The 20,659-nt window shown below is 48.0% G+C and overlaps 1 protein-coding gene across 4 annotated transcripts in view; it reads left to right on the plus strand.

Annotated features, from left to right (window-relative positions):
• The window catches only part of LOC137357357 (arf-GAP domain and FG repeat-containing protein 1-like), a 72,148-nt gene that overhangs the window by 7,922 nt on the left and 43,567 nt on the right, over window positions 1-20,659 (plus strand). For 3 of the 4 annotated variants that reach the window (XM_068023622.1, XM_068023623.1, XM_068023624.1), the window contains exon 2: window positions 885-978. In XM_068023622.1, the coding sequence (XP_067879723.1) occupies window positions 885-978 (94 nt within the window). Of the gene's footprint in view, window positions 1-884; window positions 979-13,062; window positions 13,085-20,659 lie in introns of those variants that run through there. The other variant, XM_068023625.1, reaches the window with a different exon arrangement.

The following is a 20,659-nucleotide window of genomic DNA, read 5'->3' on the forward strand; positions in this document are numbered from 1 at the left end:
GTGTGTGCACGTGTGTCTACATGTGTGTGTGCACGTGCGTCTACATGTGTGTGTGCACGTGCGTCTACATGTGTGTGTGCACGTGCGTCTACATGTGTGTGTGCACGTGCGTCTACATGTGTGTGTGCACGTGCGTCTACATGTGTGTGTGCACGTGCGTCTACATGTGTGTGTGCACGTGCGTCTACATGTGTGTGTGCACGTGCGTCTACATGTGTGTGTGCACGTGCGTCTACATGTGTGTGTGCACGTGCGTCTACGTGCGTGTCTACGTGCGTGTGCACGTGCGTCTACGTGTGTGTGTGCACGTGCGTCTACGTGTGTGTGTGCACGTGCGTCTACGTGTGTGTGTGCACGTGCGTCTACGTGTGTGTGTGCACGTGCGTCTACGTGTGTGTGTGCACGTGCGTCTACATGTGTGTGTGCACGTGCGCGCGGGATATTAGTACAGTTATTTTTAATGCAGGGGTTTGTTAGGATATTGAATACCTGACCAGAAAGAATGGTGGCAGGAGATTTCTGAATAGCATTTAAAAGGAAAGTGGAAAAATAGTTGATAAAGGTAAAAGTAAGGAGGAAGGGCTGGAGAATGGGGCTCCGTGGATGGCTCTTTCAGAGAGAGAGAGAGAGAGCCAGCAAAGGCGCAATGGGCTGAATGGTCCCCTCCTGTGCTGTAAAAGTTGATGTGTACATACTCTGAGTGATAAATTCGATTGCCTGATCAATGCTTTGCAAATGTTCGAAGGGACTGTGTGGATTGTAAAATGTAGTTGAAGGAGATTTTTCTAACTCTGTTTGAAACAACTTTGGTGACCTTTTCTGCTGTGGGCCGATTACATAACGCAGTTCTTAAAGGGGATTGTTTTTTTTTTGCCTGTTTGCAGGAGAGGCCTGAACCCCCCTCACCGAGTGAAGTCCATCTCCATGACAACCTTCACTGAACAGGAAATTGAATTCCTTCAGTCGCATGGCAATGAGGTGAGTTAGGAACTTGGTGGGAGATCTTAGTGCACGGGTTGGGGAGAGGGGGGGTGGTGGGGGGGGTGGGAATTGGAGGTGGAGAGTTAGGGCCACTAAAGGGAGAAGAATATGCAAGGCTCTGGCCAGCTTATGTAATGCTTCCCAGGCTATTGAGAACTGTTGTACAGTGCTGAATTTTGCCATATGACCAGGAGTTATCAGCATCCACCCTGGATGCAGAAGGGGAAGAATCCACTGCAGCTCTGACTCCTGATTGGATGCTGGGTTGTTGAGCAACTACTTCGGGCAGAGCCAGCCTGGCTGCACTGTGCAGGTTGATGCTGACGCGATGTAAAAATGCCTTCAGTCTCACGGCTGCATTTCCCCCCCCCCCTCGACGGCAGTAGACTTATGGGGTACAGTTCCATGGGTCCTGGGCACCCTCTGGTACCAAACCCAAGGTGTGGGCATGGGCAGTGAGAAAGGTCAGAACAGGAGGAGATCATTCAGCCCCTCTAACTTGCTCTCCCATTCAGTTTAGACCACAGCTGGTTTGTATCTGAATTCCATTTAACTGCGTTGGTTCCGTGACATTTGCCTAACAAATCTCAATCTCAGTTTTGAAATTTTCAGTTGACCCCCCCCAGACTTTTCTAGGGGAGAGAGTTCCAGATTTCCACTCCCCTTTGTGTGAAGAAGTGCTTCCTGACATCACCCCTGAAAGGCCTGGCTCCAATTTTAAAGTTTTACCCCCTTGTTTTGGACACTGCCCACCAGAGGAAATATTTTCTCCCGATCGACCCTGTCAACTCCTTTAATCACCTTCAGCACCTCAATTAGATCACCCCTTCCAAGGCCAGTATCTCCTTCCTGTGGTGCGTGCCCAGGATTGAATGCTGTGCTGTAAATGTGGTCTAACCAGAGCTTTACATAACTGTAACTGTGAACATCGACAGACTTTAACAGTGACTCAGATCACTTGCTACTCTTTGCATGTGACACCTTTTGTCCTTTTCTTTTTCCTGTTGTTTCATGTCCTCACTCCACTTGGCACTTGCGCTTCTGCAGCTTTACAGATTGGATACAGAAAGATTACACGCCTCTGTGAAACCTGTCCTCGTAACTTAACCCTTTTAGCCCCTGTATCAGCCTGGTGATCCTGCACTGCACCCTCTCCAAGGCCAACGTATCCTTCCTGAGGTGCGGGACACAGAACTGAACGGCTAAGCTTTCATGCTCCTCTATTTTGTCCCATATTGGAAGACACTGCAGTTGTGCAGTTTTCTGCGGCTTGGGAACAAGCTGCAAGGACTCTTGAAGAGTTTAGCATCTCCTGCATTTCTTTCTTGGTGTGTTCCTGTAAATGACACTGGATGCCCAAGGTACCTGTATGCTGTGAGCCCAGGCAAGCAGGTCCCTGGATCCTGTGCAACTCAGTTCTACTTGTGCACATAGTTCCTACTTGCTGGTTTGTTCTGTTTGAATTTCTTTGGCCTGAAGTTTTGTGAAGGCTTGTTCTGAGTGCTGTTGCCTTATTGACAAACTGAAACCAACACAAATTCGAGCAACTGTTACCATTCCTGCTCTATTGACTCATTCCCAATGCAAAAGTCCACTTCCACTGGCAAGTTCTCCTTCCTTACGCGTTGAAGCATGACTGTTATCACAAAATGAAAATGACTGGAACTGCAGCCCAAAGAGTGAACGATAAACCCTTCTTCTGTTGGGGTGTGCACAGAAAATGAAAAAGGCTGCACATGTATATTCCTGATCTCGAAATCAGCTGCAAATATCGTTATAACATGGCATGTAACTCTGGCTAAAGCTATGAATCAAGTTTATTCAGAAATATGATTACACAGAAATAAGATCCCTCTAGAAATAAACCCTAGTTCTGGGTTTGCTTTCTTCATGATATTATTAAGCTGTGGCTTTGTACACCCATTTAGATTCTTATTTTTCAAGTAATGTGCCTTATTCCCAAGGTATCATTTCTATAGTCTGGTATGTGAATGGTGTTTATGCTCCACACGAGCCACCTCCCATCCTTCCTCATCCTACCAGTGTGCCCTTCCATTCCTTTCTCCTGCGTGTTTATTCAGCTTCCCCTTAAATGTATCTCTGCTATTCAGCCACTCCCTGTGGTAGCGAGCTCCACATTCTCACCACTCTCTGGGTAAAGAAGTTTCTTCTGAATTCCCGATTGGATTTATTTGTGACTGTCTTATATTGATGGCCTCTAATTTTGCTCTTCCCCAAAATACGAAACAACACACACACTCTCTCTCTCTTACTCTGTCTGCTGTATCAAAAGAACGTTTAAAAAAAAACAATTATCGTTAATCAGAGCTGGCAATCAAAATAGAGATTGCAAAGGCTTGGTTAGACAAACTAACAACTGTCCAAGTAGAAGACCCTCTGATGGTGTACTAACTGCAATCAGTGGGCTTGCATCTGCCCTCTTCCATTCATTGACACTTGTTTCATAAGAATTCCCCAAAATGGAGCAGCTATTATTCTCAAATAATGAAGAACTTAATTAGTAAAGATTAAAGGTTGACTAAGGCGCCAAACTATATGAACAACTTCACATACCAGGCTGTAGAAATGATACCTTGGGAATAAGGCATATTATTTGAAAAATAAGAAACTAAATGGGGTAGAGGAAGAAACTGTTCTGGGTGTACAAAGGCACAGCTTAGTAAGACCATGAAGAAAGCAAACTCAGAACTAGGGTTTATTTCTAGAGGGATAGAATTGAAAAGTCGAGAAGTTGTGCTAAACTTGTGTCGATCCTTGGTTAGATCACACTTGTAGTAATGTGTACAGTTCTAGTTGCCATCTTATAAAAAAGAATATAGGGGCACTGGAGAGGGTGCAAAAAGGATCTGCTAGGATGATAGCAGGACTGAGAGGTTACACCCATCAGTAAAGGATGAGCATGCTGAGTCTCTTCTCTTGGAGGCTAAGTGGTGACCTAAGTCTTCAAAATTATGAAAGGTTTTGATGCAGTCGATAGAGAGAGAGAGTGTGTGTGTTGTTTCGTTTTTTGGGGAAGAGCAAAATTAGAGGCCGTCAATATAAGACAGTCACAAATAAATCCAATCGGGAATTCAGAAGAAACTTCTTTACCCAGAGAGTGGTGAGAATGTGGAACTCGCTATCACAGGGAGTGGCTGAATAGCAGAGATACATTTAAGGGGAAGCTGAATAAACACGCAGGAGAAAGGAATGGAAGGGCGTATTGATAGGATGAGGAAGGACGGGAGGTGGCTCGTGTGGAGCATAAACACCATCACGGATTGTTCGGGCTGAATGGCCTTTTCTGTGCTATAAATTCCATTATGTTATGTAATCTATTTTAAAGGAAAATTTGGCAGACTTGCCTTTCACATCCTTGGGATGTCCCAAAGTGCTTTCCAGCCAATGAAATATGTTTCTTTGAAGTGTAGCCACTGGTGTAAGGTAGGAAATATGGTAGTCCATTTGTGCACAGCAAGCTCCCACAGACAGGAATGTGACAACGAACAGACAATCTGTTTTTCAGTGTTTGTGGTTGAGGGATCAATATTGGCCAGAACAACAAGAGACACTCCCCTGCTCCTTTACGTTCATCTGAGAGGACGGAAAGGGACCCAGTTTAATGCCTGATCTGAGAGATGGGGCCTCTCACCGTACAGCACTCCCTCAGTATTGCACTGGGAGTGTTGGCCTGGAATTCACGCTCAGGTCTCTGGAGTGGGGCTTAAACCCACAACCCCACAACCTTCTGACTCCGAGGCAAGGGTGTTACTCACAGCCAGGAGTGTTCTCAGTATAAAGGCACTGGATCGCTGAGTGACGCTGAGTCTCATGACAGTCACCTCCGGAGTCTCACCGTGCTTAACTCCTGCAGCCAATTGGGACCTCCTCGGGTTACTTGAGATTAGTTGAGCTGCTATTTGACACTGTGGGTTTGGTATCGGGTTTTGTAAGTCTACACCTGCAGTATAGTATCACATTGTTTGTTTGAGGGAGTAGGGAAAGGAGGATCTTGCCAGTGGTACATTTGAGTCCGTGGTTTCGATGGAATGATGTCTGGAATCCTTCTGACAGACGAGTTGGGGCAGCATTCGCTTATTTTAAATTAACCTCACCAGTCTGCAGTGCAGCCCTGAGACTCTGGGTGTACTCTAGTTGGAGGTAGGAGCCATTGGTCTGCACGCTTGACTGTCCTGTTTGAAACAATTGTGGTTTTCCTTCACGTCTCTCTTTTGCAAGGACTTGGTCTCTGTTTTGAGCTGATCAGGGTGAAGCCTTTGCATAAGAGACATTTAAATCTTTTGTTCACCTACAAAAACAAGTGCTCTATAGTGTCCTGGAGACATGGGTGACAGATTATTGCCCTCCCTCAGTTGCCCTGAGAAGGTCTTGGGTTTTCTCCTTGAACCTCTGCGGTCCGTGTGATTAATGGTGTTGGGTCCAGGAACTGCAGGATACTGACCGAGATATTGAAGAGGATTTGCTGTGTTGTTTCTGGGCTGCCAGTTAAGTGTAACGTGTACTTTTTGTGCTCTGCTCACGTGAGAAACAGTCACCGCTTAGGAAGTATAGAAAGAAAGACTTGCATTTATATAGCGCCTTTCACGATCTCAGGACATCCCAAAGCGCTTCACAGCCAATGAAGTACTTTTTGAAGTGTAGTCACTGTTGTAATGTAGGAAACGTGGCAGCCAATTTGCACACAGCAAGATCCCACAAACCGCAATGTGATTATGATCAGGTAATCTGTTTTAGCGATGTTAGTTGAGGGATAAATATTAGCCGGGACAATGAGGAGAGCTCCCCTGCTCTGCTTCCAAATAGCACCGTGGGATCGCTTACGTCCAGCTGAGAGGGCAGAGGGGCCCTGATTTAGGAGAGGGTGCTTTGAGCTGTATAAACTCAGCTGAAGTGCTGGTGGGCACAGGTTTGTCACTGACGGTAGAACAGTTTGAGGTGATGGGTTAAGAGGATCGCACAGGAAGCGTAACAGCTTTTCAGTGAGAATTTTCTTCACTGTGGAGTGCATTTAATGACACACTGAAACATCACGTCCTGACGGTGGTGTGTTAGCCTTCAGTAAACGTTCATCCTCTTTTGCTGCTTATAGTATTCGCATGGTTCCAAGTTTTCCCTCTTACGCTGGAACTTGTATGAACCTATTCAATCGGGCCATTTATTTTTCCGTCAGTTTTCGCCTTCGTTTTGTTTAGACTTCTTCTCTCGTCATCTTGCCTTCTTTCTGGATGCGCAGTTCCTGGCCCAAGGACTATCATTCAAACGGGACCCTTGATGATGAGGCTCAGCGGGATGTTGGCCTGTGGGGATATAACAGCCCAAGCTTCACCCAGTGACCCTACATGCGCACCCATAAGTTTGGGGAGAGTCGGGGGAGTCCCTGTGTAATAATCAGGACATCACGTAAGAAATAGGAGCAGGAGTGGGGCACACAGCCCTTCGAGCGTGCTCCGCCACGCAGTAAGATCACGCCTGATCATCTACCTCCACTCCACTTTATCATTGGCGGCTGTGCCTAGGCCCCAAGCTCTGAAATTCCCTCCCATGACTTCTACATCTGTCTGCGTGTCAGCCATGGCCCAGTTGGTTGTACACTTGTCTCTGAGTCAGAAGGTTGTGGGTTCCAGTCCCACTGCAGTACTTAAGCACAAGATGCAAAGCTTTGGTGCTGCACTGTCGGCGATGCTGTCTTTTGGATGAGACGTTAAATAGAGGCCCCATCTGCCCCCTCGCGTGGACTTAAAAGAACCCATGGTGCTATGAAGAAGAGCAGGGGAGTCCTCCCTGGTGCCCTGGCCAATATTTATCCCTCAACCCAGTTCACAAAAACAGATGATCTGGTCATTATCACATTGCTGCTTGTGGGATCTTGCTGTGTGCAAGTTGGCTGCTGCCTTTCCTACATTACAACAGTGACTACACTTTTTTTGAAATAAAAAGTACTTCATTGGCTGTAAAGCACTTTGGGATGCCCAGTGGTCACGAAAGTGCAAGTCTTTAAAACATTCCTTATTTTCAGAAGGCATTTGACAAGCTGCCACATAAAAGGTCATTGCGCAAAGTAGGAGCTCACGGTGTAGGGGGTAACATATTAGCATGGATAGAAGATTGGCTGGCTGGCAGAAAACAGAGAGTATGCATAAATGGATCCTTTTCTGATTGGCAGGATGTGACGAGCGGAGTCCTGCAGGGGTCTGTACTGGGCCTCAACATTTTACAATTTATATCAATGACTTAGATGAGGGGAGCGATGGCTTGGTAGCTAAATTTTCAGATGACACAAAGATAGGTAGGAAAGTATGTTGTGAAGAAGACATGAGGTTGCAGACCGATATAGATAGGTCGAGTGAGTGGGCAAATATCTAGCAGATGGAGTATAATGTGGGGAAAATGTGAAGTTGATCACTTTGGCAGGAAGAATAAAAAAGCAGAGTATTACTTAAATGGAGAACGACTGCAGAATTCCGAGGTGTAGAGGGATCGAGGTGTTCTAGTGCATGAGTCACAATAAGTTAGTATACAGATACAGCAAGTAGTAAAGAAGGCTAATGGAATGCTATCCTTTATTATTTTATTGAAAATAAAAGTAAGGATGTTCTGCTTCAGTTATACAGGGCATTGATGAGACCACCTCTCGAATACTGTGTGCCGTTTTGCTCTCCTTATTTAAGGAAGGATGTGAATGTGTTGGAGGCGGTTCAGAGGAGGTTTACGAGATTGATACTTGGAATGAGTGGGTTGTCTTATGAGGAAAGGTTGGACAGACTGGGCTTGTTTACACTGGAGTTTAGAAGAGTGAGGGGAGAGTTTATAAGATCCTGAACGGTCTTGACAAGGTGGATGTGGAAAGGATGTTTCCTCTTGTGGGGGAGTTCAGAACTAGGGAGCACTGTTTTCAAATTAGGGGTCACCCTTTTAGGACAGAGATGAGGACAACTTTTTTTCTCTCTGAGGGTTGTGCAATTTTGGAATTCTCTGCCTCAGAAGGTGCTGGAGGTGGGATCACTGAATATTTTTAAGGCGGAGGTAGATAGATTCTTGTTAGGCAAGGGAATCAGAGGTCATTGGGGATAGATGGGAGTGTGGAATCTGAGACACAAACAGATCAGCCATGATCTTATTGAATGGTGGAGCAGGCTCGAAGGGCCGAATGGCCTACTTCTCCTAATTCGTATGTTCGTAACCTACCTCTTTCATGTCCTAATATCTCCTATGTGACTCGGTGACAAATTACGTTTGTTTATGCTGCTGTGAAGCGCCTTGGGATGCTTGACTCTGTTAAAGGCGCTATATAAATGCAAGATGTTGTTGCCTGTTATCCATCCATAACCCAACTCTGGCATTCAATTGTGTGTTGACATGAGCGATATTAGCGAGGAATGACCATCAGAAAATGTTATCTTTATTTGCATGGTCTGACTATCCATCCTTGTTTCTCTGGGATCCTCAGGCTGAAGCAGGAGGATGGGATCTGTGTCCCGCCATTTTGTAGCCCCAATCAGTTCTGCACCATCTTTAGTATAGATGTTGAGGGCCATTTAGCATGAAAACCATAATGCCCACAGCCCCCTCCACTGAGCCATTGGGAAAACTCCCAAGTGGAGGAAAGGAGATCACTTGTGTGGAGCAGGTTTTGCTGAACTAGCTTTAAAAGCCGGTCTGACCTGACTGCCGTCTTGGCCTCGTCACCCAATCTCCAACCTGCCCTTCCTTGCCAGGGCCACCCAGTTCTGTGCTGCTCGTTATTCAGGCCCATCCGGTCTGCATCCTGCCCTTCCCACAGCGATGAGACCAACCTGGTCCAAGCAGCCGGTAACCTTCGGGGTGGCCGCGACCGTCTCCCTCCTCGCCTTCCCGAGGATGGTTAACTGTTCCAACCCCACTCTTATCGATTTAGAAATTGTGCTCCGGATGTTTCCCGAAGGCTGACAAGCTCCACCTTGAGATTGAGGTGGTTTTCTTTTTCAGCTCCAGAGTTGGAAAGCAGCCCAGTGTTTGTACAGTCAGTTTTGTTTGGCTGCGGTGTGCATTTGCTGTGCCAACAGTGCCAAGTCCAGTGAAACCATAGTACAGCACAGAAGGTGACCACTCTGCCCATCAAGTCTGTGCTGGCTCTTTTGAAGAGCAATCCAGTTCGTCCTACTCCCCTGCTCTTTTCCCATATTCCTGCGATTTTTTTTTCTTCTCTCCGTTTCCCTTTGAATCTAACCTCATTTGTATCAGGCAGTACATTCCAAACCCTAACCACTTGTTGGGTAAAAAGGTTTTTCCTTGTGTTGCTTCTGGTCCTTTTGCCAGTCACCTTAAATCTGTGCCCTCTGGTTATCTACCCTTCTGCCACTGCAAACAGTTTCTCTTTATTTACTCTATGTAAACCCTTCATGATTTTAAAGACCTCTCTCAGATCTTCTCTTGGCTTTCTATGCTGAAAGCAGAACAAACACAGCTTCTCCAGTCACTCCATGTAACTAATCTCTCATCCCTGTGGAAGAACCATAGAAACTTGCAGCACAGAAAGAAAGACTTAAAATTTATATAGCGCCTGAGAGGGTGGGCGGTGGGGTGGGGTCTTGGTTTAACATCTCATCCAAAAGACGGCACCTCTGACAGTGCAGCAGTCCCTCAGTACTGCACTGAGAGTGTTGGCTTAGATTTTGTGCTTCAGTCTCTGGAGTCGGACTGATTCCAAGGCAGGAGAGTGCTACCAACTGAGCCGTGACTTAAAGGAGGCCCTTCAGCCCATTGGTGTCTGTGCTGTCAATTCAAAACAAATCTCCTGCCTGTCCCTGTCTCTGCCTCTCCCTCTCCCTCCCTTTCCTTGCATGTTCCTCTGCTTCAAATACGTATCTACCCAGCTCCCAAAAGCTGCAGTCATCTCTGTATAGGCAGATCAATGTTTGAACCTTCTCCACAGAGTGTGCCTCACTTCACGAACACAGCTTGTGCTATTTAATATTTTACATTGCCAAACCTGTCTTGCTAAATTCCATCTGAGATTTTCGCACACTGCCCTGTGTTACGCAGCTGAATGTTTAGGGTTTCTGGATTCCAGTTTAAACTAAAGATCAACGCCCAAGTGAAAGTTATTTTTAGAAAATAAAAAATTCACTGGGAAAGTGCTCCTCCCTTTTCTTCACTCCTTTTGCTTTAAGGAGTTTGCAGTCTGTGTACTCACTGGGCTGGTCATGAGACCTGGTGTGAGGTCAGTGCAGTGAGCATTCAGTGAACAGATAAGAGTCAATGACAACACCAATAAGAAGTTGCATTGAAATAGCGCCACTTAGCAAAGTAAAAGGTGCTTCACAGGACCCTAATCAAACAAAATTTGACCCCAAGCCAAAGAATTAGGACAGGTGACCGAAAGCTCGGTAAAGGAGGAACATCTTAAAGGAGGAGAGCGAGTTGGAGGTTCAGGGAGAGAATTCCGGAGTTCGGAACCCAGGCAGCTGAAGGCACGGCTGCCAATGGTGGAGCAATGGAAATCGGGAGATGCACAAGAGGCCAGAATTGGAGGAGCGCAGAGATCTCGGAGGGTTGTGAGGCTGGGAAGGAGGTTACTGAGATGTGGGGGGGGCGGGGGGGGGGTAGGGGGTAAGCCATGGAAAGATTTGAAAACAAGGATGAGAACTTTAAAACTAAGATGTTGCTGGACCGGGGTCTAATGTTGGTCGGCAAGCACAGGGTGGGGGCTGATGGGTGAACAGGACTTGATGCGGGTTGGGACACGGGCAGCAGAGTTTTGGTGAATGTTGTCATTTTAACACTGGACAAAACCAGAGACTGCAGTCCCACGTGCTTTCAAAAGCTCTTACCGGTGGCCAATTTGGCAAGCTATTGCCAGCAATCCGCTTATCGTAGTCCTTCCTTTCCCCTCCTGACTGTGCGCCTCACTTCCATGGTGATGACTGCCTTCCAGTGTCTCGGTCAAGCGATAATTTTTCAGGGGAGTCTTCCGACTATTCGACTGCCGAGTGGGGGTGGAGTGTCAGACCAAAACTGATCATGCCCTGAGCTAATATTCACATGATTCCCCTTTCCAGCAGTGGCCAGTGGATATTAGGAGAATCTCCTGCTGATTTTTTTTTTTGTTCCCATTCTTGGTGGGGCGGGGAAAATCCTCAAATCCTAATTCTCTGCAGGAGCCGAAAGCTGATTTTTGCAATTAAAGATTGCACTCCCCAAGCTTTGCTGCTGCTGCCCCATTTCAGGGGGGGACTGGACTTGACTGCCCTTCATCTGCTGCCACTCGCCCCCACCTTTACCTTCCCGCCAATGCCCACTATCTACCAGACCCCCTGCTGATGGAACACACCTGTCCATTTCCATGTGTAAGTAGATGGCAGAAATTTGCCACAAGCTGCGCGTCTTATCACTCCAAAAAAAATAGGACCTTTTGACTGCCTGGCTCTCCCCTGTCCCTCCGGCGCCAGGTTTGCCCAGGAGCCCCTGATTTTTCCATCTGTTCCTCTCAGCAGCCCGTAACAAGATATGCCGCCTCCTGCTGCATTATTCACTGCTTTCCAACAGAGTCTCGCTATCCGAGCTGCACGCTTTCAGCTCTGCAGAAAGCAGCCACGTCAGCAGCTGCTACTTGTGTGTTCATACTCCATCACTGATGTGGTGAAGTACATGACAGCAGTGAGTCCACTTCAAAAGTACTTCGTTGTGACGATGTCCTATGGTCGTTACAGGCGCTATGTAAATGCACCTGGCTTGCACCACACTTTATCACTGGTACTTGATTCGCTGGTTATTTTCAAGAGTGGTGTTTGACTGAGAGTAGGTAACGGAGTTAATGTACAGGGCTGCTATGCTGTTTCCCTGAACCTGTGATACACTTCCACAGATGCCAGTACCTTATCCAGTCATCTCGTGTATGTCCAGACGGAGTACATTGACAGGCTGGTCGACCGCAGTGTGCATCATAACCCATATAATCTGTTTTAATGTTGGTCGAGGGATGAATGTTGGCCAGAACTCCCCTGCTGTTTTTTGGAATATTGCCATAAGGATCTTTTAATTCTGCCTGAGACGACAAACAGGCCCTCGGTTTACGGTCTCGCCCGAAAGGCGGCACCGCCAACAGTGCAGCACTCCCTCAGTACTACAGTGGGAAGGTGAGGCTGGGTTTTGTGCTCGGGTCTGCGGAGTGAGACTTGAACCCCTGACCTTCTGACGTGGAGGCTACCGACTGAGTCACTGACACGTAGCAATTAAACCAGTTGTTACTGCCAAGCCAGCTGAAATGAGCTGACTCATTACAGACTGGGGATTGAGCCTGGGGCCTTGTGGCCTGTGGCTCACATACTCTCTGCTCAGTGAGAATGCATGGAATGGGTGTTTCCCAATTACGAAGAGCTGTCAGTGTAAAGAGGAAGTCTCGGTTGAAACCTTAAGAAGCAGAGGAAATCCTGGCTGCAACTCCAGCTTTTTGCGCTCACTCTCTCTCTCTCATTTCTCTCTCTCTCTCTCTCTCTCTCTCTCTCACCCTGCTCTTTCTCTTCCTTCCTCTTGCTTGCTCTTACCCCCCCCTCCCTCCCTCCTTCCCCTGCCCCACAGCAGTCTCCTCTTCTCCAGCCCCCGCTCCTCCTCCGCCAGCCCCCTCATTCCCACTCTTTCCCCCCCCCCCGCCCCTTTCTCCTCCACCCCCCTGCCTCTCCCCACCTCAGTACCACAATGGGGCATCAGTCTAGCCTACAAGCAGCCTATGTTTCGTGGCTAGTTCCATAGTGGGGTTTGCGGTGGCCAGCTGCTGTGTTGGGCAGGACGGCTGCCAAAGCTGATGCTGGAGACTGAAGGAGAGAAGGAGTTGTGTGGTTAAAGGACAGTGAGTTGATTCCGACACAGCAAGGACACAGGGAGGAGGTCCAGCATGTGGGAAATGTGTGAAAGCTTCGCCCTGAGGTGATGGTAGCTTTTACACCTGAGATTTCAGCAGTCTCCTCCAGGCAGTACAGACATCAACACCTGCCGCCCGAGAGAAAGTCAGTCAGGCGTTGGCAGCTTCGTAATAAGGAAGTTGTGAACAAGGAGATGATTTGCTTAATTTGTGACAGTTTGCGGTGAAGGTCATTGAAGTGGCATGGTAAATGCGTTCGTAATATCATTGAGCAGACACTGTGTAAGCAAGGAACACAGGCCAGTTCCTTCAAATGGATTCCAGAGCGAGCTACATTTGTCATCATATTTACACCTCCTCGCTAACCGCCCCGTTCCCAAAAGCTTTTAGTAATTTTAAAAGATAATTTCAAACAGCAAAAAACCGCAGATGCTGGAATTCTGAAATAAAACCAAAAAAAGGTGCTGGAGAGCACTATAGCAGGTCTGGCAGCATCTGTAGAGAGAGAAACTGAGTTAATGTTTCGGACCGATGGCCTCCCCTCAGCACTGAGCCATGTTAGAGTTTGACTGCTTTTATGCGAGTACAGAGCCAGGGTTAAGGGGAATTGGGGGGGAGGCGCGCAAGGGAAGGTCTGTGGAGAGATGGAAGGACACAAGGGGATGATAGTGCAAGGGAAAACGCCTCTTGGGTAGGGAGAGAAACCTCTGCACGAGCACCTCTTGTTCCTCTTGCAGTGCTGCTGCTGTGTAATGCTGAGTCTGCGGTTGTTTTATCGATGATATATCTGGGAGAGCAGGTTCCCATGTGTTCACAGGGAGTTGGATTCAGATTGCTAAGAGTGCGTTCTGCAGTTGGCTTGACAAGGTTCTGTCAGGGTGTTCATATGAAGGGAGGTGTGGGAACCAGGGTGTTTCTGTTGAATGGGGGGAAGGGGAGCCGAGTGTTCCTGCTGACGGGGGGAGAAAAGGTATTTATACTGTGAACTGGGGGAGGGAGGCGGGTGTTCATATTTTGAACTGGGGGAGGCGGGTGTTCATATTTTGAACTGGGGGAGGCGGGTGTTCATATTTTGAACTGGGGGAGGCGGGTGTTTATCTTGTGAACTGGGGGAGGCGGGTGTTTATACTGTGAACTGGGGAGGCGGGTGTTTATATTGTGAACTGGGGGAGGGAGACTGGTGTTTATATTGTGAACTGGGGAGGGAGACGGGTGTTTATATTGTGAACTGGGGGAGGGAGGCGGGTGTTTCTATTGTGAACTGGGGGAGGGAGGCGGGTGTTTATATTGTGAACTGGGGGAGGCAGGCGGGTGTTTATATTGTGAACTGGGGGAGGCGGGTGTTTATATTGTGAACTGGGGGAGGCGGGTGTTTATACTGTGAACTGGGGAGGGAGACGGGTGTTTATATTGTGTACTGGGGAGGGAGGTGGGTGTTTATATTGTGAACTGGGGAGGGAGGCGGGTGTTTATATTGTGAACTGGGGAGGGAGGCGGGTGTTTATATTGTGAACTGGGGAGGGGGGTGTTTATATTGTGAACTGGGGAGGGAGGCGGGTGTTTATATTGTGAACTGGGGAGGGAGGCGGGTGTTTATATTGTGAACTGGGGAGGGAGGCGGGTGTTTATATTGTGAACTGGGGAGGGAGGCGGGTGTTTATGTTGTGAACTGGGGAGGGAGGCGGGTGTTTATGTTGTGAACTGGGGAGGGAGGTGGGTGTTTATGTTGTGAACTGGGGAGGGAGGCGGGTGTTTATGTTGTGAATTGGGGAGGGAGGCGGGTGTTTATATTGTGAACGGGGAGTGAGGCGGGTGTTTATATTGTGAACGGGGAGTGAGGCGGGTGTTTATATTGTGAACGGGGAGTGAGGCGGGTGTTTATATTGTGAACGGGGAGTGAGGCGGGTGTTTATATTGTGAACTGGGGAGGGAGGCGGGTGTTTTCCTGTGAACTGGGGGAGGCAGGTGTTTATATTGTGAACTGGGGAGGGAGGCAGGTGTTTATGTTGTGAACTGGGGAGGGAGGCGGGTGTTTATATTGAGAACTGGGGGAGGTGGGTGTTTATATTGAGAACTGGGGGAGGCGAGTGTTTATACTGTGAACTGGTGGAGGCGGGTGTTTATACTGTGAACTTGGCGAGGTGGGTGTATATATTGAGAATCGGGGAGGTGGGTGTTTATATTGAGAACTGGGGGAGGCGGGTGTTTATATTGAGAACTGGGGGAGGCGGGTGTTTATATTGAGAATTGGGGGAGTTTGGCCTTTATTGGTAGCAAGATGTGCGTTGGGTGTGCTCTGCGAGCGAGCCACTCACTCTGACAACTGTGGCCCATCGGAGAAAAGATGGGAGGTAAACTGGTTGATTCTCAGAATGAAGACTGTATTTGTCATAGAAACGGGTTCCTGTTTACACAGCATGCCAGGGAGAGGATGGACAATGGCTTGGGTGTTTTGCCAACTGAACTGAAAAAGGTCATTTGGAAGTTACAAAATGCTAATGTGCAGTATCAGGCTCCCACATAGCCTTGTGGTTGTCACCATACCTGCGTGCACTGGTATCCTGCACAGACCCCAAGATGCCAGTATCAGTTCTAGGGCACAGCTGAGGCACTGCCATTGGCTGCAGTGCCAGGTGGAGGGGGAAGCGGTCGGCTGGGGGACCATTCCTGGCTGCATCCACAATGAGTTCCCATTTTCAAGAGCATGCGTGCATTGTCGAATCTTGCAGCACAGAAGGAGGCCATTCGGCCCATTGTGCCTGTGCCGACTGTTTGAAAGTACAATCAAACTAATGTCGCCCTGACCCACCTGCCCCACCACCACCTCCACACTCCAGTCTGTCTTCATAGCACTGCCAATTTTTCCCCTTCAAGTATTTCTCCAATTCCCCTTTTGAAAGTTGCTATTGAATCTACTTCCACCGCCCTTTCAGGCAGCGGGTTCCAGATCACAACAACTCACTGCGTAAAAAGAATTCTCTTCATCTCCCCCTCCCCCCCCCGGTTCTTTTGCCAACTATCTTATATTACTAAACCTCCTGCCAGTGGAAAGTTCCCCGTTATTTATCTTATCAGTTCAGCATGCATGGAATCAGTCTTGGCTCTCCACAAGAGACAGAGTAGATAAAGAACGACTAGCACTTTTCACAACCACCGGATGTCTCAAAACACTTTACAGCCAGTGAAATACTTTTTCAAGTGTTGTCACTGTTGTAATGTAGGTGATGCAGCAGCCAATATGTGCACAGCAAGATCTTGCAAACAGCAATGTGATACTGACCAGATCATCTGGATTTTATGATCTTGGTTGAGGATCTTGGCCAGGACAGCTTCCCTGCTCTTCTGCAAATACTGCCAAGGGATCTTTTGCACCCACCGGAGAGGGCAGATGGGGCTTCAGTTTAACGTCACATCGGAGAGGCAGCACCCTCTCGGTATTGCACTGGACTGTCAGCCTTGATTTTGTACTCAGGTCCTGGAGTGGGATTCGAACCCAGAACCTTGTGACTTAGAGGCAACGGCCGACACCAAAGAGAAGCTGTTTCCAATGGCTGAGGGGGCGATAACCAGAGGACACCGATTTAAGGTGATTGGCAAAAGATTGACATACTTGAACAAATTAGCATTGAAAGGGAGGAAGTATTAGCTGTTTTAGCGGGCTTAAAGGTGGATAAGTCCCCAGGCCCAGATGAGATGAGGCTGTTATGTGAGGCAAGGGAGGAAATAGCAGGGGCTCTGCCACAAATTTTCAAATCCTCTCTGGCCACAGGAGAGGTACCAGAGGATAGCCAATGTGGTACCATTTTCAAGACGGGTAGCAAGGATAAATCAGGTAATTATAGGCCAGTGAGTCTAACATCAGTGGTAGGGAAACTATTGGAAAAAATTCTGAGAGACAGGATTAATCTCCACTTGGAGAGGCACGGATAGTCATCATGGCTTTGTCAGGGGGAGATCGTGTCTAGCAAACTTGTTTGAATTTTTAGAGGAGGTGACCAGATGTGTAGATGAGGGTAAAGCAGTTGATGTAGTCTGCAGGGACTTCAGTAAGGCTTTTGATAAGGTCCCACGTGGGAGATTGGTTAAGAAGGTAAGAGTCCATGGGATCCTGGGCAATTTGGCAAATTGGATCCAAAACTGGCTTAGTGGCAGGAGGCAGAGGGTGATGGTCGAGGGTTGTTTTTGCAAGTGGAAAGCCTGTGACCAGTGGTGTACCACAGGGATCGGAGCTGGGACCCTTGCTGTTTGTAGTGTACATTAATGATTTAGACGTGAATATAGGAGGTATGATCAGTAAGTTTGCAGATGACACAAAAATTGATGGTGTTGTAAATAGTGAGGAGGAAAGCCTTAGATTACAGGATGATATAGATGGGCTGGTAAGATGGGCCGAGCAGTGGCAAATGGAATTTAATCCTGAGAAGTGTGAGGTGATGCATTTTGGGAGGTCTAACAAGGCAAGGGAATATACAATGGATGGTAGGACCCTAGGAGGTATAGAGGGTCAGAGGGACTTTGGTGTACTTGTCCGTAGATCACTGAACAAGGCAGCATAGGTAGATAAAGTGGTTCGGAAGGCATATGGGATACTTGCCTTTATTAGCCGAGGCATAGAATATAAGAGCAGGGCGGTTATGATGGAGCTGTATTAAAAAAACTAGTTCGGCCACAGCTGGAGTACTGTGTATAGGTCTGGTCACCACATTATAGGAAGGATGTGATTGCACTGGAGAGGGTGCAGAGGTAATTCACCAGGGTGTTGCCTGGGATGGAGTAGTTCAACTGTGAAGAGAGATTGGATAGGCTGGGGTTGTTTTCCTTGGAGCAGAGAAGGCTGAGGGGGGACCTGATTGAGGCATACAAAGTTATGAGGGGCATTGATAGTATAGATAGGAAGAAACTTTTTCCCTTAGCGGAGGTGTCAATAACCAGGGGGCATAGATTTAAGGTAAGGAGTAGGAGGTTTAGAGGGGAGTTGAGGAAAAATGTTTTCACCCAGAGGCTGGTTGGTATCTGGAATACACTGTCTGAAGAGGTGGTAGAGGCAGGAACCCTCACAACATTTAAGAAGTATTTAGATGAGCACTTGAAACGCTGTAGCATACAAGGCTATGGGCCAAGTGCGGGAAAATGGGATTAGATTGGATGGGGTGCTTGATGGTCGGCGCGGATGCGTTGGGCCGAAGGGCCTGTTTCTGTGCTGTATAACTCTGTGACTTTAACCAGTGCTGACATGTGGAGCATAAACACTGGCTTGGACCAGTTGGGCCGAATGGCCTGTTTCTGTGCTGTATCGTGCTCGGCTTCTATGCTGGTAGACTTGCTGTGTATCTCCAGCATCCTAGCTTTACCCTTTTTAATTTTGTCCTTGTCTGGAGATTTGTCATTTGACCTGGGTGAAATACCAGCGATTTCAGATCTGCTGCTAGTGCCAGCAACAGTACACATTGAGGTGGCAGAGTAAGACTTTCACTCTGGAGCCATTGCTTGCATCTGTTTTGAGAAGTGTCCGTCAAACCTCAGGCCTGACGGCTGCCGTGCTTAAAAAGTACCAGGGGAAAGGAAAGCCCATTCCTTCCCGCTGGTCTCTTCTGACCTCGGGAGGAGCTGCACGTTTTACAAGCAGCCGCCTGTCTACAGGGAAACATCCCCAGCTGCAAGCAGACACCCTCCGACAGTTCACTGTAAGTAAACATTAACAGACTTGCCGTGAGCAATGCCGGAGGTGATGGACTAGATTAATATAGGAGTATCAATATATTAAATGCACATGGTGACCGATGCTGCTTGTTCCGACACAGGACAGTGTTGTTTGAGTAGACTCAATCATTGTGCCTACGCGCTTGGCCCACGGTACCCATCGCTCCAACTGAGGGGGGGATTCACGGGGGTGGGGAATTATTTAAATGGAAATTTATGTAGAATTAATCAAATAGGCTGAAGTCTTGATCATTAAGGGTTAGAGGCAGCACCTTGATAAATTTTTCATCCTTCATCTCCATGGCCTCGACACCGGCCCCTCAACCCCACCCCCCGGCCATATCTCTCATTTCCTCCAGCCCTACAACCCTCCGAGATTAGATTAGATTTAGATTAGATTAGAGATACAGCACTGAAACAGGCCCTTCGGCCCACCGAGTCTGTGCCGACCATCAACCACCCATTTATACTAATCCTACACTAATCCCATATTCCTACCAAACATCCCCACCTGTCCCTATATTTTCCTGCCACCTACCTATACTAGTGACAATTTTATAATGGCCAATTTACCTACCAACCTGCAAGTCTTTTGGCTTGTCGGAGAAAACCCACGCAGACACAGGGAGAACTTGCAAACTCCACACAGGCAGTACCCAGAATCGAACCCGGGTCCCTGCAGCTGTGAGGCTGCAGCGCTAGCCACTGTGCCGCCCCTGCGCTCCTCCAGTTCTGGCCTCTTGAACGTCCCTGATTTCCATTGCTCCACCATCGGTGGCTGTTTCTTCAGTTGCCTGGGCCCTAGGCTCTGGAAAGCCCTCCCTAAACCTCTCTGCCGCTCTCTCCCTCCTCCTCTAAGACGCTCCTTGTGTAAATTCAAGATGCTGCAGAATTTGATAGAGTGCAGATACCGGAAAAGAAAAATGAAGGTAGAAATGTAGAGAGCTGACAGCCTCCAGGGGGGAGTTATTTATGATATACCTGAGACCGGTGTGTTGCTGATTTAAGCAGATCTGGTTATTTTCTGTAAGTAGAATCCTGATTGCACGATGGTTCTGGGTGGAGAAAGTCACTTGATCCACCCGAACTTGGCCATTCAGGCAAAACGCCTCCAGTACTCCCTCCCCTGCCACCTCGCTGCACAACAATTCGATGTTTGGATCTTCACTGCCCTCCCCCAGAAGTCTGTTCCACACTTCAATCGCTTTTTGTGTGGCTGCAGACCATCGGCCAGTTTGAACTTGCATTCCCTTGTCCTGATCACAATTACTTTGAGGTAGATGAGGTAGAAAAGAGTGATGTTTTCCTGCCAGCCGCCAAGGCTGAACGGTGCCTGGCTTTTCTTCAGAACTCTCGTGCTGGAGGATCAACAGCAATAACTACCCGCATTTATGTAGCGCCTTTAACGTAGTGAAACATCCCAAGAGGTTTCAGAGGGGCGTTATCAAACAAACTTTGACACGAGCCGAATCGGGAACTATTAGGGCAGGTGACCAAAAGCTTCAGCAAAGAGGTGGGCTTTAAGGCAGAGAGAGAGCGAGAGAGAGAGAGAGGCGGAGAGGTTTAGGGAGGGAAGTCCAGAGCAGCTGAAGGCATGGCCGCCAGTGGTGTAGCGATGGAAATCATGTATGTGCAAAAGGCCAGAATCGGAGGAGTGCGGAGTTCCTGGAAGGCTGGAGGAGATTACAGATATAAGGAGGGGGGCAAGGGCTCTGGAGGGGTTTGCAAACAAGGATGAGAATTTTAAAATCGAGGTGTTGCTCAACCAGGAACCAATTTGGTTAGTGGGCACGGTGTTGGGGAGTGGATGGGTAATGGGTGAATGGTACTTGGTGCGAGTTGGGATACAGACAGCAGAGTTTTGGATGACTCCAGGATCCCCTTTCAGTGGCCGAAGCCTGACTCAGTGCAGCTTGATCACAGCGCTGTGCAGCTCTAATGTGGCAACCTCTGACTTGTGCCCTGCTGCAGAAAGGAGCCCTCCTTCATGCCAAGGAAATGGACCCGATCTATCGTTCCAGTGTACTAATTGTACACTGGGTAGGAGCTTTTACATAGAATTAGCAGCACAGAAACAGGCCATTTGGCCCATCTGATCCGTGCTGGTGTTTACGCTCCACA

This window comes from Heterodontus francisci, chromosome 48, assembly GCF_036365525.1.
Source record: "Heterodontus francisci isolate sHetFra1 chromosome 48, sHetFra1.hap1, whole genome shotgun sequence".
Classification (NCBI taxonomy): domain Eukaryota; kingdom Metazoa; phylum Chordata; class Chondrichthyes; order Heterodontiformes; family Heterodontidae; genus Heterodontus; species Heterodontus francisci.